Source organism: Schistosoma haematobium, chromosome ZW, assembly GCF_000699445.3.
Source record: "Schistosoma haematobium chromosome ZW, whole genome shotgun sequence".
NCBI lineage: Eukaryota > Metazoa > Platyhelminthes > Trematoda > Strigeidida > Schistosomatidae > Schistosoma > Schistosoma haematobium.
Genome location: NC_067195.1, coordinates 6,546,987 through 6,574,192, shown reverse-complemented (window position 1 = coordinate 6,574,192; position 27,206 = coordinate 6,546,987). Strand labels below are relative to the sequence as shown.

General features: G+C 33.8%; 1 protein-coding gene across 2 annotated transcripts in view; it reads right to left on the bottom strand.

Moving 5' to 3' along the window:
• Window positions 1-27,206, bottom strand: part of MS3_00002666 (uncharacterized protein) — a 78,149-nt gene that overhangs the window by 30,749 nt on the left and 20,194 nt on the right. Inside the window, exons 2-4 of one of the 2 annotated variants that reach the window (XM_012941261.3) lie at window positions 16,397-16,897; window positions 6,338-6,727; window positions 4,331-4,519 (exon numbers count right to left, since the gene is read on the bottom strand). In XM_012941261.3, the coding sequence (XP_012796715.3) occupies window positions 4,331-4,519; window positions 6,338-6,727; window positions 16,397-16,897 (1,080 nt within the window). Of the gene's footprint in view, window positions 1-671; window positions 3,226-4,330; window positions 4,520-6,337; window positions 6,728-16,396; window positions 16,898-27,206 lie in introns of those variants that run through there. The other variant, XM_051210271.1, reaches the window with a different exon arrangement.

The window sequence follows — 27,206 nt, the reverse complement described above, 5'->3', positions numbered from 1 at the left end:
TACATGACAAACTTAATAATACACAGTAGATATTTATTTAATATCAGAAGGGTTTTTGTGGATATTATAGTAAGCTCAATGGTTGAGATTATGAGTCAATTGAAGCTAGACAATCATCAAAAACCTGGAAGCACTGGATGGCCGTTTCCTTCGACTATGAGACTCTACGGAAGTGAGCATCCACGATCTGTTCTCGTGAGATTCGAACTCAGAACCTATCATCCTCGTGCGCGAGCGCTTAACCTTTAGACCACTGAGCTGACCGGCATTCAATGGTGTTAATGTTTAACTTCAACTAATCCACGAAATTGAACGACACATCCACCATTGTCTTCAATGAGTTACTACTTCACAACAGTCTCGATTGAACTCCACTGATCACTGCCTCTCAATAGAACTTCAGGAAATACCTCTTGAAGCCATTCACTAGTGTGCACTAGATATTTATTCGGTAGCTTAGGCCTCCTGTTTTTTCTCAAATCTATTTAGTTCTGGTTAAGCAATTGTTTTCATGATCAAATCATCAAATTTAGTTGTATTAATTACTCCTGTATTTTATCAGTCGATCATTAGTAAGTGTACAGGCCAAATAACAGACATTCAACAACAACAACAACAACAATTTACAAAGATACATATATACATTTATATGTTATTGTCACTGCACATACGTATATTCCACTGTTAAAGTTTGGAAACATTTTGGTACACATGAAAACCAAATGAATATTAGTATACAATCGATTCATTTGTCAACCCATATATATATAGAGAGAGAGAGAAAAAAAATGATTGTATGACACCAATTTTTGTCTGGCACAAATATGAACTGTACTTCATTTATTTATACATTCAATCTATGTGTACAGAAAACGAATGATGAAATAAGGTATTAGTGGCCCGAGATCTGACACCAGTGAAATCGTTTCTGATTGCTATTGAGATATACATATCATCAATCCTCGTATTTAATAATTGACTTAGATCGCGTTAGTGAATAGTGGAATTAAATAAGTCAAACACGAGAATGGATTCCGACTACATATATTTTGTACAATCATTGATCCAGACAGACAACCAAAGAAATGAAGCGAAACGATGCGCGGTGGAGAAGGCGTGTGAACCAACTCCCTTTAATCAAGTGTTAATCAATATATTTATAGTTACACAAAAATAAACTACAAACATGTAATGAATGGGGTAAGAAGTGTACACACATACGCTTACATGAAAACAATGTTGATAAGTGAGTAATTAACAAGGTCAAAATGTGACTCAAGTAGAATGAATAGATTGACTTATCCTTAAGCTAGAATAAGGTATATTGGCTTAAAATAATAACCTACACTATAAGGTACCCTAGTTGTTATCACGAGTTATTATAATCGCATAAATCAGTGTAAAGAAAACATCTCTAATAGTATCTTTCGTTATAATTGTGCTTAATTTTCTTTCTCATTTATTCATATTAAACTATCTAATTGTTATCAGAGAGGGGTTTTGTGGATATTATTAGTAATTTAATAGTTGAATTCATGAGTCAATTAGAGCAAGACTACGACAGAAAATCTGGAAGCACAGGACGGCCGTTTCGTCCTATTGTGGGACTCCTCAGTGGCAGTGCACACCCACGATCTCGATTCGAACCCAGTACCTATCAGTCGCGCGTGCGAATACCATCCAGTGCTGCTATGTTTTCAATGGTGGTCTAGCTTCAACTGACTCATTAATTCAACTAATGCTCATTATTACTAATGTGATGATATACCAGATAAAATAAACGAAGTTGATTAATTGACAAGTTGATAAGTTAGAAAATTCAAAATGTAGTTGATTTTGTTTAAAATATTTATCTATAGATCATTTGTTTTAATTAAAACACTAATTTATGTTTATAGATTTAACTATAATTAATGGAGTGCTTTCTTTTCAAGGAATATAAATGGAAGGAAAAAACAAAAACAAAACAGTGAGTCAGTAAAAAAAAGAAAACAAATCAAGTACTATCTCGTTAGCTTATAAATAAATAAAGAATTTTGATAGTTGAATTCATAAGTTGATCTACGTTAGACCACTATTAGGATTCTGGAAGCACTGGACAGTCGTTTCTTCCTAGTACGAGACTCTTCAGAATTGAGCATTCATGATCCCGGACTAAAGGGATACCAACCTAGGACCTTCGGTCTCATGTGCGAACTCTTAACCTTTAGACTACTAAGCTGGCATTAAATGGTGTTAATATTTAACTTCAATCGATCTATGGTCTTTAGCAACCCCTTATCCAATGTTTGAAGTGCATAACTACCTCCACTCAATATAGATTGGACTTCACTGATAACAGCTTTTCACTAAAGCTCCAGGAAATGCATCTTGAATATATTCACATGATTATTATCAGAATGGAGAATGTTGGAGATTGTAGTAATTTTAATAGTAGAATTTATGAGTCTATCTAACCTAGACCACCATTGAAAACCTAGAAGCATAATAGAAAGAAATGGGTGGTGTCTAAAATTTGATACTGGTACACGATTTGCTACGCACTAATCCCTCATCTGACTAACTGAGCAAGAACACAGGAGTAAGCAAGAAAGTGTATTTGAATACCGAATGAATTACACAAATACTCATTCATGTATATACCACTTTAATCCTTAAGAAATTAATATATTTCTTAGTCCATGAAATGCACTTGTCCTTTAGATCACCTCTGATTATCATCGATTGTCCTTCTCATTAGGCTACTTCTGACTGGCCCTCTACATCAGTTACTTTACTGATAAGTACTGCTGAGTATTCATCTTATAAAAAGTTTATTTGTAAATATTAATGAATAGCTACTAATATCAGTGCGCCCAACTTCGAGATCAACAAGCTGGATTCCGTAAGGATCGGTCGTGCACAGACCAAATTGCAACACTACGGATCATCGTCGAACAGTCAGTTGAGTGGAACTCATCACTATACATCAACTTCATTGATTATGAAAAGGCATTAGACAGTGTAGATAGGAGGACATTATGGAAACTTCTTCGACACTACGGAGTTCCTGAGAAGATTGTCAACATTATCCGGAACTCATACGACGGACTACAGTGCAAAGTAGTGCATGGAGGACAGCTGACAGATGCATTCCAAGTAAGGACTGGAGTCAGACAAGGCTGTTTACTCTCTCCCTTCCTCTTTCTTCTGGTGGTCGACTGGATTATGAAGACCTCGACATCTGAAGGAAAACACGGAATGCAATGGACAACTCAGAATCAATTAGACGATTTGGACTTCGCAGACGACCTAGCCCTCCTATCACGTACACACGAACAGATGCAGATGAAGACAGCCAGTGTAGCAGCAGTCTCTGCATCAGTAGGCCTCAGCATACACAAAGGGAAAACCAAGGTCCTCAAATTCAAGGCGGAAAACAGCAATCCAATCACTCTTGATGGCGAAACTCTGGAAGATGTAGAGTCCTTCACATACCTAGGAAGCATCATCGATGAACAAGGAGGTTCAGATGCAGACGTAAAGGCAAGGATCGGCAAAGCAAGGGTCGCATTCCTACAATTGAAGAACATATGGAACTCAAAACAACTTTCGACCAATATCAAAGTGAGAATCTTCAATACGAACGTCAAGGCAGTTCTACTGTATGGAGCTGAAACTTGGAGAACTACAACAACCACAATCAAGAAAGTACAAGTATTTATAAATAGCTGCCTACGCAAGATACTCAACATCCACTGGCCGGATACCATCAGCAATAGCCTTCTGTGGGAGAGAACAAACCAACTTCCAGCTGAAGAGGAAATTAGGAAAAGACGATGGAAATGGATAGGACATACATTACGCAAATCGTCAAACTGCATCACGAGGCAAGCCCTAACTTGGAACCCTGAAGGGAAGCGAAAAAGAGGAAGGCCAAAGAACACATTGTGTCGGATTATAGAAGCAGATATGAAAAGGATGAATTACAACTGGAAGGAGCTGGAAAGGATTGCCCAGGACAGGGTTGGATGGAGAATGCTGGTGAGTGGCCTATGCTCCTTCACGAGGAGTAACAGGCGTAAGTAAGTAAGTACTAATATCAGTGATGCGCCCCAATATTATACATGAAATGTTTAACATTGTTTATTGAACATATGGAAATTACGAGTCAAGAGTTTTTCTTTAGAAATTTGCTCCCTTGGAGAAAAGAACTATTTAATACTTGTAAACCTTCCTTTATTTATCTATTGCTCCACATACATAAAAGTTATCTGCACCATTTTAATTAATAATTTCACTGAGAGTTTAAATAACTATAAAATATAGTCTAAATCAACTTTTAACCTACCTGAAGCCAAGTTTCTGTAGCCTGTTCAGGATGTCCCATATCTGAAGCACGCAAACGAAGTCGATACACACCTGGAAGCAATGGAGTAGACTCAACGGAATCATCTAATGTATATGGAGTTTCTCCATTTCGTATCATTTCATTCAGATTATTCTTTACAACTGAAATCTCTCCAGTAACATTATCAATCTGATAAGAGATATATTTTTAAAGAAATGCAAAAATATTTTTTTAAAAAATTTTGAAACAGATGAATACTGAATATAACTTGATTATTAGATATAGACATTAATCTTTCAGATCATTAATGATAATGATACTAGGAAATCAATACAATAGTATATGAATAAGATTGACTGAAACTATAAAATCAGAACTTTTAGAAACTTCACAAATTAGTTAGTTAGGTTAGTTAGTTAGTTAGTTAGTTAGGTTAGTTAATTAGTAAATAGAACTATGAATTTTGTTTTGTATACAACACTATAAATAAAAACAAAACAGGTATGATATACATATTTGAAAGTTCACACAATATTTTCCATAGTACTTTGTTAAACTGTAACACTAATAAATTGCTTCTATGTATTAGGAAGACATGACTTGAAAACCTTTTTCAGGAAATGTTATATCTCGACGAGAATTATGAATGATAACTTTCGGGGTCTATTTGTGGAACAATACGATACATATATATTTTGCTGTATAATGATTAAGTAGCTAAACTGTGTACATTCATGTTCCCTTTATCGTAAGCTTTATTTTGATCCATAGATTATTATTATACGATTTAACATTCTTGAGCTATGCCTAGTCTATTAATTCACTGTCTCTCACATTCACAGCCACATTAGGCTAGATCTTGTACAAATGTTATTTACTATTTTGTGATGCGATGTATTCAAGCAAACCATACCAAGTGAATTTAAATTCACCCCATTGCACAAGCAAAAGGATATCAGGACTCAGTAGATAACGCGATGGCGTTTGAGGCAAACGGTATTGGGTTTGAGTCTCAGAGTGAACATCAACTCTGAGATGCAGGTACATCCAACTGACGAATCTCAAATGGGACGAAACGCGCGTCCTGAAGTCCACTGTTAGCCACTATCCATCTTTGCTTATCAAGCTTGTGAATTAAAGCAATATCGAGGCAATCCGCACAGTATGCACGTATGCCCATAACAGACTGATCAATTACAGTCTTAAACCTCAATGGGAAGATTCAAGTAAACAATACCAAGTGAATTCAAGTATATATATATATATATATATATATATATATATATATATATATATATGACGGCATTTGTATCACAGTAATTTTTTCTGATATTGTTCCGTGCTCTCTGTTTGTTTTTGTTCTAGATATTTTCTTCTTATTAGTTTTAAATGATTGTAAGTACTCTGAAACAACAATAGAATAACCTTATTCTGATATATTTATCTCCTAAAACTTAATTACCAGTACTTCATCGAAGAAAATACTAATCTTCATTTGATGGTTTACACCGTTAAATTCTTTGTAACAAATGTCCTTTAAAAAAACAAGTCATGACTCATGTCTTTTCATGTTATGTACTACTAGCTATTTCCTTATAATTACATGTTATGTTCCTTTTTATAATAACCTAATCATTCCCATAAGTTGTCATGTATTTTGTAATTATTTTTTAATCTCAATATAAATATTCACATTATGATTGTGAGCAGAGATGGATGGTGACTAGTAGTAGGATCTAGAATGAGCGTTTCATCTTATTTGGGACTCGTCAGATGGATATACCTGCATCCCACAGTTGATATTCACTCCTAGACTAGAACCGAATAGTGTTCGCTTCAAACATCATCAGACTATCCACTTAACGACTGAGTCCAGACAGTCACCAGCTTGTGTAATGGAGTGAAGTTTTAATTCATTTTTGTATTGTTTGTTTGAATCTTCCCATTGATGTTTAGAAACTGAAATTATTATTCATAAATATGGTCAATAAACAAATTAAATCTTACTTGAAATACAGTTCGTCTATGTGGATCAATTAGTGAATAAACTACTCGTCCATTTTCTCCAGCATCTAAATCCATAGCCAATATACGAGCAACTATTCTACCCGGAGGTAAATCAGATGTAATATTAACTTCTTTATCACGAGCATGAGGATAATGCCATTCAGGTTTATTATCATTTTCATCTAATACTGTTACTGTAACATTCAATTCTGTGCAGAGTGGATTAAGTGATGCTGAATCACAAGCAACAATTTCTAATGTATATGCATTAATTTGTTCACGATCTAATACTTCCATTGTCCTAATATGACCTTCAGAGTCAACTTCAAATAGATCAGGCGAAAGGATACCAGTTGCACTATTCCAAATATGACGAAGACTGTATCGGACCTAATATAGAAGAATATACGGAAATATCAAAGATGAAATAATTTTGTAATACCTGACTTTCTAAGGGAAAGTCATGAATAGTGGTTCAACAATATCAAGTGTGAAATAGGCATGACTGATAGGAATGAGCTTTAGTTGTATAATATCGCGAATTAACTGGAGATATGAACCATTTTATTTCAATACAGTGGTTTGCGAATAAAAGGTTTGCTACGAGGACTAAAAATTGTAAGGTTTATTCTCATTTAGGATTTCGGGTGTAGACTAATTGAAAGTTACACAGCAGAACGAAACATCAATTCATGCTTATTTTTGTACCCTCGTACCTTGTTACATCATTCATTACAACGACAGGTTTGCAAGCCTAATAAAGGAAGGTATTCATTTATACTTGAACAAATAAAGTAAAGCTGATATTTTTGACGAAATATGTTGGTAAAAAGCCGTAAATAGTGCATAGATTACTTGTGAATATAATAATGACAGACATAGTAGTAGTGTAGTGAACGAGAACTCAGGTGAAATAACTTCTTTTTTAATACGAAATTACAGAGTGCCTTTATAAAATATGAAAATCATACATTAAATACATTTTTACACATCTTCCATTACAACTGCTCTCTGTTTCCCTCCCTGTTCTCTTTAATTCAGTCTTCTACTGTCAAACATTCAATTTCAGATCGGTGCTGCATACTACTTATATTTGTCAGTATAAGTAGCATGCACTACCGTAATAATAATAATAATAATACTGGTACTATTCATTAGTAAATGTATGATTACAATGAAGTACATGATAACTATCATGTTCTCACTAGTGGATTGGTTAAAGTTAGACACTAACACCGTTGGATCCTGACTTAGTTGTCTAAAAGTTAAGAGTTCGCAAGGGAGCGAAGGTCCTAGGTTCGAATCCTGAATACAAGACCATGGATGCGCACTGTTTAGGAACCCCATACCGGGATGAAACGGCCATCCAGTGCTTCCATGTTTTCAATAGTGATCTTACATTGATCGGTTCATGATCCCAAATTAGAACTCAACAAACATATATACATAAATGCTGATCATGTGTAAATGTGGATGAACGGTCTTAATCCCATAATACTTCTTTTTGCTGCCTCATTATTTAAATATATGAATTCTATGACAGTCACATCTCTCTTGCCATGGGACGGAGGAAGAATGTAATCCACTGTTGTCGTAATTCTTGAGTTTTTCGGTGATTAGATTTAGGATGATTTTATGAAGTTGTTTGAATGAACACAGATAAAAGCAGCAAACTAGAAGAAACTTAAAGAAGATAAATTTATAACAGTGAATTCATGTAGAGAAAATTGATGTCCCAGAAGTTTGAGTAGCTAAAATTCTCATTAATTAGTGTAACCTATGTGCAATTTCTGTTATGTAACGTGAAGAAGTTGAAAATCAATAAATGGGTATACCTGACTTTAAAAAAAGAACCACTCAAGATTATATCATCTGCAGTTGAAAAAACTGTTTGGTTTTAAATGTTGCTTAACATCTGAACAGACATCACACGAAGCCTTAAAAATTATGCTGAATACAATTGACTTGTTGTGAGGGTAATTGAGCATAAGTTAACGATTAAGTTAAAACATATTTCTAGTGTATTATTATTATTAATAGTAAAAAAACCCTCTTTGATTATAATCATCATGTGTTCAGTGCTGACGGTCTCCAAAAGGTAGTTCCTGGAGTTTTAGTGAGAAGCAGTGATCAGTGGAGTTGAACTGAGTCTGTTGTGAGATATCAACTCACTGAAGACAATGGTGGATGTGTCACTCAATTTCGTGAATTGGTTAAAGTTAGACATCAACACCGTTGGATGCCGGTCGGCTCAGTGGTCTCAAGGTTAAGCGCTCGCTCCCGAGGATTATAGGTGTTGGGGACGATATATCCCAAAACTCATATTTGTAATTTTATCATATCGATTAACTTATCGATTAAATGATTAAATAGCAGTCAGTTGATGAACTCATTGATTAATGTTTAAAAATCTCCCATGACAATATCGGTTATATATATTTGTATATATACGTTGTAAATAGTGTTTGTGGGCTCGCTCGTTTTCTGGCTGTTTGCAGAATATATTTTCCATACCAAGCTTGGACTTCTCATTCTAGGTAGCGGGGCTGGAAAGCATCAATAGCTAGATTACTGGTCTTTGGTCACTGAGTCTTGTTCTCGTTCGCAGATTTAAGTGAACTCGTGAAGCTTCAAACCTAACAATAGGTCCTAGGTTCGAACCTCGCGAGGGGTGGGATCTTGGATGTGCACTGATGAGGAGTCCCGTACTAGGACGAAACAGCCGTCCAGTACTTCCAGGTTTTCTATGATGGTCTAACTTCAATTGACTCATGAATCCAACTATTAAATCACTATCCACCAAACCCCTCTCTGGTTATTATTATTATTATTAAACTGTTACCCTCACTTTTCCTGTAATTTGACACTATATATTTATGATGATGTTGAATATTTGAAAGAAAAGAAAAACAGATGAAATGAATATTCACAAATAATCAACATGTTGGTTGCTACGCTGTAGAGAATTGTCTACATCTATTGTGATACATAAACAGACATTTATATATATATATATATATATATATATATATATATATATATATATATATATATATATATATATATATAAGGTTAACATAGACATCGTTAGTGGAGTAACTCGTTTTAATCAAACTATATAGACATTTAAAAATACATATATGATAATTCATCAGATAATAATTACTAATGCAAAACGACAATTTCAGCTAAGCACAATAATGAAATTAGAGTAGATGTGCAACAACTGTTCACCTAATCGGACAGAAAAACATATATTTTCTCTATATGTATATATTAATGGAATAGAGAAACTCAGCAGGCAAAACAGACGATAAACCTGATGAGAATATATTGCCATAAGGGGTAACACCATTTGTTCCATTTATTATTCTAAATTCTTTTCTATTTTCTTCTAGGGTCAAATAACAAACAATTAGGATAGAATATTTAAAAAAAAGAAGACGAAGTATAAAAGGGTTATATTTTTGTATATACATATATATATGTCATAGGCGTGTCACAAGAAATTATGGAAATCTACAAGACTAACGACAACAAGGAGTGGGTGATAGACAAAGACAAAATGTTGACAATAAATAATAAGCGTTTAAATTATACTGGAAAGAAGAGGTGTCTGTCAAGAAGAAGAGAAAAAAAACGTATAGAATAGAAGAAAGGAGGTATGGGTCAAAAGGTCATTCTCTGCTGTATAATAATAACGATAAGAATAGTAATAATGATAAGTTGAAAATTAGTATTTGTGTACTCTGTGGTAGACATTATTTATTCAGTTGTTGAATAAAGTAAAACTTGTTAACAGAATAGAAATAATGATGTGAGTATTGATGAATAGAGTTATTGCAATGCATAAATTAGCCCATTCATACTACTTAGATATTATAATAATACACATGAAAGTGAGAAAAACAAACAAACAAACCAAATAGAATGATGGATTCATTTGCATAAATACTACAAACTAGTCTATGTTATACCTTTATTATTTATTAACAACATATTCAATTCATTCATTTGCATCTAATTAAATGAACCATATTCGTACTATACATTTTAGATGATGTGTATTTGAATTTATTATTTCAGACAAAAAAATTTGATAAAAGGGAGAGACAGAGGGAGAGGGAGAGAGGTAATGATAATAATGATGATAAGTTAACAACAAGTTTGATAAGAATTATAACGGAAGAATGAAATGATTTGTGAAAATGATAGATTATGACATATAAATAGCCTCAATAGATACTTGTTTAACCATTAGTATAAGGAGTAAGTAGAGATTGTTGTATTTTCCTAGTTTACATTAAGGACTAATCTTTGTTAGAGAACTATTGAAAGTCAAGAAGTATTATATAGGTTTAAGAGACTCATCAGTAGTGGATATCCAGGATCCTATTGGGGGCCTTTTGGTTTTGCGACAGCCCCAAGGTAACAATATTCATAAACTCGTCATACTACTAATAATCATGTACTCATTGGAGTTCTAGTGGAAAGCCATGTCTAACAGAGTTCAACCATATTAGAGGTTGATAGCCATCTGTTGTGAGCAATAGGAGGTTACACAATATCAAAAATTGGATAACAGCCTAATGGTTGAGAGGTTAATTGCTCACCACGAAACTGAAGGACCTGTATTCGACCTCCTGTAGGGTCATGGAGTGAGATTGTTGAAAAGTTTCTTTCCAAGACAAACCACATATTTATTGCTTCATGGCCTGAAATGCTTGTTAAATTAAGGTCAATCCGTGATGTAAACCATAAAAATCCCACAATCTCTACATATTATGTTAATAACAATCATTCGTGAAATAGTTGTCGAATTAAAACATAATATTCAACACTAAATGATATCAATTAGAAGACAACAACTGAAAATTAAGGATTAATGTATAGGTGACTTATACTGACTTGAACTTTTTAAAAACGTTCATCCATGTGGAATAGAACATACTTAAAACTAGTAAGTATATAACATGGAAAAAGATTTCAGTATTTAATATCAGAAGTGGTTTTTGTGGATATTATAGTAATTTTAATAGTTTTGATCATTAGTTGATTGAAGCCAGACCATCATAGAAAACCTGGAAGTACTGGACGACTGTTTCGTCCTAGTACGGGACTCCTCATCAGTGCACATCCAAGATCCCACTCCTCGCGAGATCCGAACTCAGGACCTGTAATTTTCGCGCGCGAGCGCTTAACCACTAGATCACTGAGCCGACCGGTATCCAACGTTGTTGATGTCTAACTTCAACCAATTCACGAAATTGAGCGACACATCCACCATTGTCTTCAGTGAGTTGATATCTCACAACAGACTAAGTTCAACTCCATTGATCACTGCTTCTCACTAAAACTCCAGGAAATACCTCTTGAAGCCAGTCGCTAGTGAGCATATGTTGATTCATACCAGAACGGTCTTTATGTATGTATGGTTTACACTATTATATAATTATTCAGTAAAATTATCAACAAAGTTTTTAATGAATGTGGCGATTAAAATAGTTAAGAAAGTTTCTAGAGATTGATGGCAATCATTTAGGGAAAAAGGCATTACAATGTGAATTGGAATCGTTTACATTGTAACCAATGAAAAGATAGAGAGAGAAGGCAAGATGAATATTATTTCTCGAGGACTGTTTCTTGAGATGACTTTCGATGAGACTAAAATTTATGGACTACCTTTGAGCGACGCTAAACTGATCTCGAGTGTGTCCACTTAATAATCAGGATCAAATGAGGGTTTTAAACCTGTGTGAGAAATTAGAATTATGATTTATAATTGATGATTATGGTTAGAGATTATATTTAGGGTTTTCATCACGAACTGATATCAGCTAAAAGGTCATAACGCTGTTTATCCAAATGGATAAGTAAATTTCTCTCCAAAATCCGAGACCTGTTATCTTATACATGATTGGTTTGTCTAGAAATTATAGTCTCACCTGATTTTCTCTTGAAGCTCCAACAACATTTGCACTTATATAGTTTCGTATTTTCAGCAGAAGCACTTTATAAATGAGTCAATATATTTTCAAACTATGAACTTATCGACAGCTGGTTGGGAACACAATCACAATGGATGTTTTGTTTCCATTACAACCACTAGTTTGACATCTTAATCAGATAATCAGTCCTTTCACATATGCTGACTGATAACTTGACTTATGAATGTTAAGTTTAGTTGTTAGGACTATTTAACATTAAATACTGAAATAAAAAATATATATCTGTGTGAAACATATTGAGAAATTTGTATTTTTTAGGAAACTCTTGTTAAGTGATTGTGGGTCAGTCAATAAGGACATTCTAACTAAACAAAGATTAGTGAAAATGACATGCTTTTGAACACCTTCATTATGGAATAGAATATTGCTTCTTGAAAATTTAGAAAACTAAGTGATACTTCAAAGTACCATTTTATTTACCAGGATTCCGATACAACGAAACTATCAATCTCGAGTTCACTGATCGATCTACTTGTTCTAGTAAAATGATTAAAGTTAATTGGGGGGGGAAATAAAAATAATTAACTTAAATAATTCATACTACATTATGTTATCCATGAAATATGAGGTCAAATACAATAGAATTTTCTTACATTCTGAACATACATTCCACTCAATAACACAATTTTGCTGAGTAGCATCATTCATAGGTTAGTTAATTTCTTAGTCAAATCATTATGAATGATCGCTGAATTGTTTTTGTGTTGCTATGTGATCAATATACAATCTCATCTCTTTAATGAATTAACAATTCAATATATCCTACTGATGATCTTTACGAAATTCTAAATATATACATCAAAGTTAAGATTTCAATAACCAATTGAAGCCAGCCAATTCGTGATAATACCAAAAACATAAGTAACAAACTTGAATCTCGGTGTAAGAATTCAATCACTGAAGATTAAGACTACGCTAACAACATCAACAACAACAACAACAACAACAACAACAAAAAGTACATTTTGTGCAATGTTATAATATTAAGAAAGAACACCAGATACTTCAAAGAAATTGTTGTGCATAATGGCGTCGGTATTCAATTTAAGCTATCGATTATGTCTTTTTTTATATAGATAATTGTAATTAAATTAATTAATTACACATGTACTGATTTCATTTGTCGGTATGAATAACTCATATTCCCCAAGTACATTTAAGAAGAACATTATTGTATAAAAGAAAAAAGTTGCATAGTTTTTCAAGATGGTGGTACTAGTAGATATGTGTGTTGTTTTTCTAGAGAGAGAGAGAAAAAACGACTTTCGAATATCTAACTAATGAAAGGAGAATTACATTATTGATTATCTTGGATTAACATTGTTGTTTTAATAGATAAAGTACTGTAATATATATATTCTGGTGTATTTGTTCTGAAAACAAAATGGTGATCATAAGACAAAAGGAAATAAAAGTGGCTATAGGGAAATTAAAGTAATAGATTATGTAACAAATAGCAAGAATTTAGTTGTTATATTTATTGATTTATTTATTTGTTTATACATATGAACAATGGTACAATAATGCACCAAATACATATGAGCCACACAATTACAATGAGATCAGTAGTAGTTATCATTGATTTGTGTGAAGGCTGTGATACTGCCCAAGTGCCTAAACCGAAACAGGTGGTTTTCTTAGAGGGACATTCTCTGAGCTTTTGACCTACAGATTTAATCTACAAGGTAGTGGAGCAACGTCAGGGGATGCAATCCCATGGTAGCCGGTAGCCAACAATAGGTTCATACGTCGTTTTTTCCCTCAAGATCCTGGAGCCCATGTGGAACACTGGTGTGGAACCAGGGCTTTCCAACTCCCCTAGGTGAACTCTCCGTGCCCTTCAACCCGGTTAAGGCGCCTGATACTCTCTTTTCGTTCTCTCAGTTTCGTAGACAACACCACCGTCTCGAGAAGATAGTGAGTAGGACTTCTGTGGCAGAAGTTGTTCAAGCGTGGCCATGTGAGAGCATTTCGAGAGCGGACTCTCCAACCCCCGGCCGTACCAGAGCATTGGGGGGGCTCATTTGTCAAGAACTAATCAATAACAGAAATAGTCCTTAAGTAACCAGTTCAATTTGAATTAAGTTATTGACAATGTGATGTAGAACGACAACCCAACTTATAAATAAGACAATTTATTTCTAAAGATGAATTATAACTAAGTCTACAACACCATCTGTGCGATAGTCCCGACATACCGACTGAAAATCAACTTAGATACTTTGTATTAGAGATAAAAATGTTATTTAGGTTGGATGATGGTTAAGTGAGTTAAGCAATTAGCTTTCAGTCATTAATTTAGTGATTGGAGTCCAGTTTTGAAAACTAGTTACTATCAATAAACTTCACGTGTAAAATGCAACACAGTTGGATGCCGTCCAACTCAGTGGTTAACTGGTTAAGCGCTCGCGCGCGAAACTCATAGGTCCTGGGTTCGAATCTCGCGAGGGGTGGGATCTTGGATGTGCACTACTGGTGAGTTCCATACTGGAACGAAACGGCTGTCCAATGCTTTCAGGTCTTCCATGATTGTCTAGCTTCATTTAACTCATAATTTCAACTATTGAAATTCCACAAAACCCCTTCTGATTTAATATGTCTGTTTATAAATATGAAAAATCTAACTTTATTAGCTTAGTTGTACGACAATTCTAATACAAAATCAGACATTGTTATTGAGGACAAAGGGTGATAGAAATAAATAATGGTAATTAATTGTCATTCATTGAATTTCACAGTAACATTTAACAGACCATAAACATTAGTACTATTATTATTTTTTTTATTATCAGTGGTACCACTATACCACTCTCACTCTTTCTTATGACTATTCTTAATACAACATGGAACAATGCCAAGTCATTTTAAATATTATTATCAGTAACTTTAAGGTGGTTTTTAAAAAGGAATAATTTTCCAATTGAACACAGATCAATACACTTATATATTTATGTATCCATGTCTCTAACTGTGGGGTTCATTGATAATTAGTTGTAAGCATGTTTAAACTTGTGGTTTATTGTATGTTTAATGGTCAGTTTAAATGTAAGAAAAAGAAAAAAAAGAAACGTGAAAATACGTGTGAGAGTTCATTATATTTTATCATGGCTTAGTGCTCTAAAAAAAAAATCTCGACAGTATCATAATGTTGTTCCGGCTAAATGATCATTATATATCCACATTCAGTATACTATTTGAATTATATATTATTCATTGAGATCACAAACCGATCAAAGTTCGACTATCACTGAGAACATGAAAGGATTAAACGATCATTCCGTCCTAGTATGGGATTCCTCACCAGTGCCCATCTACGAATATGTACGCGGTAACCGAACTCAGGGCTCCAGATCTTGAACACAAAAGCTTAACCTTAAGACCACTGAGTTGGCATCCAACGGTGTTAATATTTAACTTCAATCAGTTCACGATATTGCACAACCATCTATCATTGATAGTCGTGGGTAACTACCTCACACTCAACACGGTCGAATTCCACTGGACACAATTCTCGGTTGGGAGGTTATTGGTGCGTATTGTCAAGCAGTCTCATACTAGGGAGAAACAGCCGTCCAGTGCTTCCAGGTCTCCAATGGTGTCTTAACTTGGATTGGTTCTTTAATTCAATGAAATTCAACAATCTCCACGACCTCATATTGATACTTACTATTCAAAGGATGGGCAGATTTTTGGACTGTGGCTAGTAATGGAAACTAGAATATAGGTTCCGATCACTGAGATATATCAATTCATCTACCTTCTATTTCGATGCCTTCATTCAAAGGGCTTTTATGATCACAGAAACTGATTAAAAGCATTTCTGAAAAGTCCAAACCCTTAAAATTAACAATACGAAAACAAGTCATTCAACACAAAAAAAAATTCAGTCTATTCAAGCAATACCAGCGAAGAGATGGTCAGTTGAAATAAACTACTATAAGAACGCATTAATTCAAAAACCTGAATCACTTAAAGTTCAAACTGATGAAAACTTCCATTAATATATGAATCAGTAAAAAACAAAAACACAAAACTGAATTAATTAACTAACATGTCCATTTTCTCCTGCATCTGCATCGAGTGCTGTAAGACGTCCATTGATCTGAGTAAAACGTGGTTGATTTTCATGAATTGAAAAAGGTCCTTTCGTTATAAATTGTGGCTCATTATCATTAACATCTAAAATTGTGACAAACACAGTAGCGGAAGCCGTAAATATTGGATGGACAATATCATCATTAGAAGTATCAACTGATTGTTGTAAATGTTTTTGTCTTATTCCTTCTTTATTACCTTGAGAATTATGATCTAAAGAAATAATACCACAACCATTTGTTGGTGTACCATCAGTAACACATACTGAGAAAGTGATTTTCTCTGTTTTCTCACGATCAAGTAAACTGAAACTATGTAAATTACCATTTTCATCTTTCTCATCACCTCCTAATGTAGTTATTACACCAGTAATAGGATCAATAGTGAAATATTGTTTCCCTTCACTACTTAATTCATATGTCAGTTTAGCAGCTTGATCTCGATCATGTGCAATGATCTAGAAAAATAAAAACAAATGAAAAGATACTAATGAATCACTTTAAAGAAACAGCATATTCATTTACTACTTTTTTACATTACTATTGTAGTGCCTATAACAATTATTAATTACTTATATATAGAGATTTTTTGTATTCATAGTACATTATGGTCTTGTATTTTATCTTTGTAACCATTTGAATTTTAAAATCCAAATAATACATTATACATGACTAGTTTACCTGGAGTATTGATTCAATAGACTGGAGAACAGGTGGAAATTTCCCATTTATAGTCAATAGTCTCTCATCAGTGCTAGTACATTAAAAGTTAGTTAGACACAGGAAAAATTCATCAAGAATGATAGTATTTGCTATAGTATAAGACCGAACATAGAAACAATATAGTTTTACAAAACCAAAAAAAAAGAATGGAAAGTATAGTGACACTCAGAATTAAATTTAAAAGAGATAAAATGAATACAGCTGTCTCTATGTGGCTGATTTCTAAATGCTGAACAAAATTTGTTCAATCCGTTAATCTGTGTCTTATCGTACGATTAAAATCATCAGTTCATGAAATGTCTCTGTTTGATAGGCTTTAAGGATGATACAAAATGTTCCATTGTTAGACATTATTGTGTATTAAGTTATGTAATAACTAGGCACGCGTAATAAGTGTCATCAATCGATATAACTACAATGTACAGTTGATCTCAATACTACTCATCTGATAACTTGGTTATGCGCAATCAATGCTTCAAAGATAGTTTTGATTGATAATAAGTGACTTTGTTAGTTGTACGAAACATAAAGTGTGGCATACATACGGACCGTCTCAAGATATAACATCATGTCATGATAGCGAGATGAAACAATCAAAACAAATGTCAGAATGATAGACATACTAGTACTGTCAGCTGTAGCACTAAAAAAATTAGGAATAAGTAATGATTCGAGAATGATAAGTAAGTTCGTGGAATGAAAAGTAACGGATCATTTTTAAACTCAAGATCCAAAGGAAGATAAGAAGCAAATGTATCTGAGCTATTGCGATTAATTTTTTGCCATAACATTCAACGTTTTGAACCGCTAGATACGATAATCATGCTAATCCCAACCAGGTAATTTGTGTTTATTCCTGGTAAACGAATCTAGTAATGTTTTCAAGTTTTAAAAAATCACATAAGATATGAAACCATTCTTAATATAAGTAGATTTGTGGAGATCAAAATTAAAACGATGAATTTCTAGTGAGAAACTGTGACCAGTAGAGTTCAAATCGTATTTACGAAATTGAGAAAACGTAAAGCGAATGTCTAGAGCTTTAACCGGGTTGGTGGGTATGAAAGATCCACATAAGGCATTTAGAAAACCATAATTCCAAACCAATGATGCGTATGAACTTATTGTTGGTCACCGACTACCATAGGACTGTACCTCCTTATGAATTCGACCTCTATGTCAAAGGTTCAAGGAGTGACCCCCCCCCCAAGGAAACCATCTGCTTCGGTTTTGGTGCCCGGACAGTATCTAATTCCACTCAGAAATCGAATGATGAAGTGTTTGTTGCTCCCTTGTACCAATGTTTACGTGTTTGAATAAAAAAAACAGGTATGAGACAGTTACCCATTGCATGTAATCGATGAAGGTTGTGCAATATCTTGAACTGATTGAAATTACACATCAGCATCATTGGATCTACCTGACTAAGTAACTTACGTATTAAAGGATCACGTTCGAGACCGAGTATCTCAGGTTCCAATACTCGGATATTGGGTACGCACTACTGAAGAATCCCAGTGCTTCCAAATTTTCACTGGTGGTCTAGCTAATACTAATTCACAAGTTAAAATATGATAACATTATCCAAATATTGATTATCTCCCAAGTAGGAAATTTTATTGAATCAAATGATTAATGTTCCTTTTCCGCTGGATTATGGACATCATATATATTTATAACATTATTATAATCATTATGATTATAGGGTTATCTTTTGTTTTGTTATTCTAATAATGATAATCACAATCAATGAATTATACCTTATTTATTTACTTGTCTATTGAAATATATTACATAAATAATAATATCTCATAAATTAATGATTTCGTGATAAACAACAATAAAAGAATTATGTAAACAATTGACAATAATTCCGATGTTGATCAAGATACTACTATGATTCTTAAATTATTCAGTAGTATGTTTTAAGTAAATAAGGATAATATTTAATTTATTATTATTATCATTATATATAAATATATGAACATACATGTATACATACAGAATGTTTAAATCAACAGGAAGAACAACAACAACTAAATTTATGTCTTCTGAAATAAACGTGAATTTCTTGTTATAACAGTATTGGAATAGTGTTGATTTATGATTTTTCTAAAACCGCTCTCGTGGTTGGTTTTGATTAAGGAAAGTATTTAACTGGAATATCTGTAAGTTATTCAAGAACTATTTACTATTACAATGAAAGTTGTCTATAGATTTGAATAAATTTGGGAGTGGGAGTTCCACACGTAACCATTTAAAATAGTGAAATTAATAATTGAAGCTAGACAACCATGGAAAACCTGAAAGCACTGGATGGCCGTTTCATCCTAGTATGGGATTCCTCAGTAGTGAGCATTTACAATATCGCCCTGTGAGATTCGAACCCAGGACCTACTGGTATTGCGGGCGAACGCTTAATCTCTAGACCACTGAGCCAGTCAGTATACACGAAACCCCTCTGATTATAATAATTAATACCATTGTAATGTTGAAAATGACTTAGATAATGTGAATTCTTAGTTCGAAAATGATGACTGGTAGATGAGAAATAATGTGATATCTATTATACGTATTTCAAGTCAGATATGGTTATACCCACTTGGTTATGGATTGTCATGTGAAGTTCTGGAATTTCAATGGAAGTGAGCACATAGATGATTATTAGCAAGTTACGAACTTGCGGTGGCTTATTCAACCCAAAAATGATTCTCATCAAGGATTGGAAATGGCTTGGAATGGATTGAAAACTATGGAACAGCAGACATCATTTTAAACCTTCCCCGTATGTAACCATGTTTCAATGCAAAGCATAAACCATTGACCTAAATTTTTGCAATAATCGCTGTATGTTGAAACTATTTTGTCAAATCCCAGTGGTTCCTATTTTCGACTTCATGTGAAAATATTGGACACTGACACGGACGAAGTTGAACTACGTCGGTCACAAATTTTCACCAATAGTTGTACATGAATGTGTTGATAGAAATCAATTGAACCAAAGATACAATATAATCATGAATTTCTTCAAACATAACGCTTAGATTCTTCAGATATGTATTTAATTAAATATCATCCACCATTAAAACCAGTAGAAAGGATTGAATAAATGTATTCTTCTCCTACGTTTATGGTTATTATTGGTCTTCTTCACGGTCAGGGACACTATTTTTGATTTCTCTAAATACATAAACAATAGTACAAAGGGTGACCAATATAAATATAAGCCACAAAAGTCATTGAATATTTTGTGTGATCTAGCATACTCCTCAGGCTTTCTTATGAGACCAGAACCCGAGTCTTTGAAATAGAGGTCGGATTCAAGAGGTGCAATCCCGTGGTAGTCGGTGACTTACAATAGGTTCATACGCCATTTGTTCCCTCAGGATTCTGGAGCTCATGTACACCATTTGTTTGGAATCAGGGCTTTCCAACTCCCCTAGGTGAATCCTCTGTACCCATCAACCCGATTTAGACACCAGATATTCGCTTTTCGTTCTCTCAATTCCGTAAATAACACCCCCGCCTCGAGAAAGTAGTGAATAGGACTTCTGAGGCAGTGGCAATATACGCGTGACTATATGAGAGTATTTCTAGACGGAGAGCAGATTCTCTTAATTCTCGCCCGTTCCAGGGGATTTGGGGGCGATCATAGACATTACTACTCGATCAATCATTGACAAAACATACTGTCCATAATGATGTTTTGACTTCTTTGCATAAATGATGACTAATATTAAGTAATTAGAAGCTGATTCTTATATTTCAAAGAGTATTAATATATTTCTGAAGGTTATTTTCATATTTGGTAGCTTTTAATACCAACGACTTTTCCTACTACGATCTAGTATATTTAGCTTATATCGATCATAACTTAACTGAGTTCAAACCTATCATTTACGGGGATTTAGTATGCGTAACAAGAAACTAAATGGATTATAAAAAAAATTGACGATAGTTATCACACATGAATTCAACAAAGATTATCGCACAATCACATATGAGATAAATCCACTGTATTATTTAATTGGTTGATTTCTGGAGATTTGATTTAGTTTACAAATAGTTTTCTTCACTTCATATCATTTGAAGAATCATTGAATGTTTGTTTATTCCTTATTAGTATATTGTTGGTTGTGATCTCACTTAAATCGATTCAAGATTTTAATGAAATTCAACAATCTCCACAACCTCATATTGATAATCATCATGTGCTTATTAGTGATTGATTTTGAGGGGAATTTCCAGAGTTCTAGTGAGAAACCATGATCAATGGAGTTTCACTGTGTCGGATGTGAGATAGTTACTTACTAAAGATAATGTAAGATAGTCGCGTTATGTTGTGGATCAATTGAAGTGAAACTTCTACACTTTCGGATCACAGCTCAGGGGTCTACGGGTGGGGCAATCACGTGCGGATTCATGAATGTACACTACTTATTAGTCCTATGCTTGAACAAAATGGGTGTCCAGGGCTGTCAAGTTTTCAATATTTGTTTAACCTAGATAGTTTCAGAATTATCTATCATACTAAAAGAGATTTTACTCACCCCCTAGTTTGTAATCTAAATAATAACATATCTTAATCACAATATCCTTTCGAACTAGAGATGAATGAGTCACTAACGTTTAATGAAAAAGTGTCACATACACACACACACACACATTTACACCATGATTTTGAATTATTTAATTGTCAGTTTGGTATTTTAAAAAATCTTAGAAAACACCCATTCCTTGTTTTAATTTATCAAAATATTTTTTTTAATATTACAACTTCTAGCTGATAATAAATCATTATCATTATTATTTTAACACAGAGACATCATTTTCGTGCGCACAAATCTTACACACACACACACATTGTAACTAACTACACACCACTGTATTTGTTTATATTCCAATAAAAAAAATGAGTCAGATTCATAATTAAAGGGGTGTTGTTTAACTTAACTTGTGTTGTTGATCGATTTGATTCGTATCTACTATCTATCTCAGTTTCAATTACAATGTCATCATTCTTATTATCATGTTGTAAATAAAGATTGAGATAATGAGAGTAAATAAACATTGAAAAGTTTGAAAAAATAATTGTTATTATTTTGAAATTCGAAGGTTAATTACAGTTTTATGTAGAAAAATTCAAACTTTATTATGAATAGATCGGGATTCGAACTTACAATTTTTTTGGTTTGGAGATTATGAATTAGTCACAGCAGTCAGTCAGTCAGCCAGCTACAACGTAAGACCAGGCACATATGTGGATTAGCACAAGAAGATGAACACGAATTCATAGAAGTAGTTAATTAAGTGGTGGTAATATATATATATATATATATATATATATATATATATATATAAGGATATAGTACAGGAAGAAAGATTTAGTTGGTAGAAAGATATGAAGCGATTTTAATCTCTTAGTTTAAGGGAAGAAAAAAGTATATACACCTACTCCATTGTGATCGGTTGTGAGCCATGTCACCCAGAGTCTCCAACCATTGGTTACGATAGTCACGCGGACCAAAACCGAGTAGTCTGCATCTACAAACATGGCTCAGACCAGAAGTTAGTGACTTCAAGGACTGATACCACGTTTTGGTTTGGCCACTACTAACTTTCTTCCAACCATCCCCCACATTAGTCAGCAATGCGCGTCGTGGTAATCGGTGATCAGGCATACGCAACACGTGGCCCAACTATCTCAGTCCATCAAGATTCACAACCCCATCAACTGATTTACCATCATTCCCTAATACCCTGAGTGTAACCTCACTATTACTTACCCGGTGGTCCCAGCAGATGCGAGCGATATTTCTAAGACATCTGTGGTCACAGCAGTGAATATTCCTTCGCTCTTTCAAAAATTTTAGATTCTAAATCCTAAAATTATTTTTATAATTACTGATACAAAAACTATTTCTACCAGACTGGTATTCCTCTTAACAGTTTCGTCACTCTCTCAGCCAATCGTTCATCATCAATGCAGAACCTAACACAGATGCGTGTTAGCTCAGGTTACTACACCGCGTAAGCACAACCAAGTGGAATTTAAAAAATATAAAAATAAAAGAGATCAAAATAATGTGGTAGCTATGACAACGAGAATATCTATCTTCAATACCATGCTTATTAACCATTATGTCATAGTGTCGACTGTTGTGCAGTAGATACACTGCTTGGTTGACAAATGAAGATTTTACCTACACTAAAAGGTAACGCAAATTAGAAGAAGTTAATCTAAAGTTCATCTCATACAATACACCAGAGCTGATGTGACTTCCAGGGCGCGTGAAGTGATCAACGTATTCAACTATTTCACTCACTATCATTAGTTTAGGCACTGACGTAGACCAGCTCCTAAGTATCATTTTGCATTCACAGTGAATAAGACGCATTTCAAAATGTGCTGGCAATGTTATTAAAGAAGAATAATAGATTCTGCATTTTGTCATCATCTTCATCAAACAGGAATATATATCACTTACGTATTTAAATTAATGAGTGAACTTCCTGGTAGGAGAGAACCCGATATGATGAGGATATGCACTAGCTTCTACCCTGCTTATGATTAACTGACTTCTTTATAAGTACATGAGACAATAAAAAGGAACAATATAGAAGAACAGATATCACAGTTGACAATGTTAGATAATGTCAAAAGCAACCCATTAGTTTATGAGGAATAATTTCATTACGACACATTAATCTATTTGAGATTATTAATTAAAAACCTCTTTCAATTACAAATACAAAATTGTAAACACCCTAATATTAATTTTTTCTTTTATTGCATGATCATTGAAAATCAAACAAGTTGACAATTGAACAACATACATCTTCAAAACATCAAAGAAACGAATACACGATTTCTGATTACAACATTGAATAATAAGCTACAATTTAAGTTTGTATCTACGATTCACACTGGTTGTACAAGTGATTGACCATCCAGGCTTAGTAGGTAAGTGAAATTTAAAGAGAAAGATATTGGATTCAAATGCTGTAGTGGTTATCAACTCTAGAATGTGAGTACATCCCGAATAGGACGAAATGTGAGTCCTGGATTTCACTGTTAGCCTCATTTCTGTTTTTTTTTCTATATATTGAATTTATGAAAAAACTATGAATGTATAGTTGGGTGTTAGATGGTGATTAGAGGTAGTCAACAGGAAATCCTGGACCCGGGTTTTGTGCTACTTGGCACTCGTCAGCAAGATATACCTGTAATCTTGAGGGACCTGGTTCCCCTTGACGGATTCGATCCTGTGTCACCCAGCTTCACAGTCAGAAACGTTACCACTAGGCTATCCGGGCCGCTACCGACTTCCTGTAGGACTGAGATGTAATCACAATTGATTGATCACTGGGTGGTGATCAATGTCACCCAGTGATCAATCAATTGTGATAATTGGGTGTGACAAAACACAATTTTTTTTCTTAACAAAACAGGTTTTGAAAAATAAAAAAAATTTAAACAAATAACCTACAAGTCTAACACAGTTCATTTATCAAAGAAGATCAAAGAAGTAAATCAAAAAAATGTAGATGAAAATAAACCCTACTTACTACTGATTTATTATTCATTGAAAAGAAGCTTATTATTAGAAGGTTAAGTGATAAATACTATACCATTCTGTATATTTTCCCCTTAGAAACTTATTTATATGAAAATATACAAGGTTTATTCATTTTATTCTTTATAGAGGGAAAGTGGTTGTTTAACAAACAAACAGACAAACAAACAATCCATCATGTTAATAATGAATGTTAACTTATTCTCACATGAATATGTGATAAATCTATGGTTCTTTTAAAGAAGAAAAAAAAATCAGATCAACATATAAAATAAAATGACCGCAGAAAAATTTCACTTTCACTAAACTGACAACTTTGAAGATAAGATTGTATCATTTACATTTATTTAAATAAAACATAGAGGTTATAATCATCATCATCATCATCATCATCATCATCATCATCATCATCATCATCATCATCGTCCGAGTTTATGAATGATGACTAGAAATAGCTAAACAAAGTTTAACACAGCTTGGTAGACATAATTTTGTAAATGATGTTTCGTGCATCTTTAGAACTTTTTAGCATTGTGTGTGTGTGCTCATGTGCTCTAAGATCATAAACCAAATCAAAATTAATCTAGGTCAGATCCAGTAGTTTTTATATCGTTTTATATATGAAGGGATATCTATATGTATGATGATGATTTGAAACAGTGAATTGAGGTCTTATACTAGCTGCCATATATTAGGAAAACCCATCCTGAAAATGATATATCTTGTAGTTGGAGATGCTACTATTGAATTATTCTGGTTATCACTGATCTTTTGTAGAAAAGTTAAGTATATGAGAGTATTCGTCTTAATATGTTCGAAACAAATTTGAGTAAAGTTTATTGATGAAAATATCTACAAACTGTTTCATTACATATGGATTTACTTGTGAAAGTAAAAGTCAGACAGTCAGTCAGCTTACAACTTATTGTTTTAATTTGGGTTCGAATCCCAATAGGTGGAATCGTGGATGCACAATGTTGAGGAGTCTTACACAAGGACGAAACGGTCGTTTAGTGCTCCCAAGTTTTCCTTGATGGTCTAGCTTCAATTGATTCATAAAGTCAACCATTAAATTACTATAACATCCACAAAAACCCCTTCTGATTATGGAATGTTATAATAACAATGTTTGCTCATTTGAATAATTTTTTTGCAGCTGTTCTCTTGTGATAATTTTCTCCTCATTTTACACAGACTTTCCATTAAATATGTATTATAGTCTTTCTGTTACATCACCATGTTTATTCCTTGTTCACATGTCCTCGCAGTTGAAGATAGATATTAACACCGTTGGATTCCAGCCGGCTCAGTGGTTTAGTGGTTAAATGCTCGCGCGCGAGACCGATAGGTCCCGGGTTTGAATCTCGCGAGGGGCGGGATCGTGGATGTGCACTGCTGAGGAGTCCCATACTGAGACGAAACAGCTGTCCAGTACTTTCAGGTTTCCCATGATTGTCTAACTTCAATTGACTCATGATTTCAACTATTGATAATACTTCAACAAAATTTTCTAATATACATACGATTATACAACTTGATAACAAATTCTTAGAAGATAGATCCCTTCAATTTTTCTGTTTCCTCTTAAATTTGTCTGTTATGTACTGCTTTTCATTTACTAATAAAGTCACCAACTACCAATAACGCAAAGGACTTTTTACATTAAATACTAATCACATCTTCATTATCTCTGAAATGAATTTCTCAACCTTCTAAATATAAGTTACAACCCATAAAGACAATTATGTTGAAAGAGGCACAATTAGTCATGGGTGCTATTGAATAACCATAGCATCATATGACAAATTTACAGAACTTATAAAAAAAGTATATTAATCATCTTTGACTTGATATTATTTATGTTTATAATAGTGAAGAGCATTGAATATGAATAAAACACTTGTTTGGAGCTCTCTACATTTAGATAATCTCGTAAATGATATTATGAAATATATGGTATGTAACTCATTTTATTCTCTTAACTCGTTAGTTTAAATTACCAGTATAAGATTGTGGAGTTGGAAAACCTTGATTCCAAACCAATGGTGTACATGGGCTCCAGTACCTTAAGGGAACAAATGGTGTATGAACCTATTGTTGGTCACCGACTACCATAGAACTGCATTTCCTGACGTTGCTCCACTGCCTTGTGGATCAGGACTTTAGGTCGAAGGTTACGGGTGTGACCCCTTAAGGAGACCACTTGCTCCGATCTGGGCACCCAGACAGTATCCCAACCCTCACACAAATCAAGTGACTTGTGTGGTGCATATCTGTTTGGTGCTTGGTTGTACCAATGTTTATATGTTTAAATAAATAAATAATATTGTGGAGATTGTTGAATTTCAATTGAGATCACGAACCGATAATTGCACAATATCGTAGATTGGTTGATGTTAAACATTAACACCGTTGAATCCTGGCTCACCAGTCTAGAGGCCAGGCATCAGAGGTTCAGGCCAAAGAT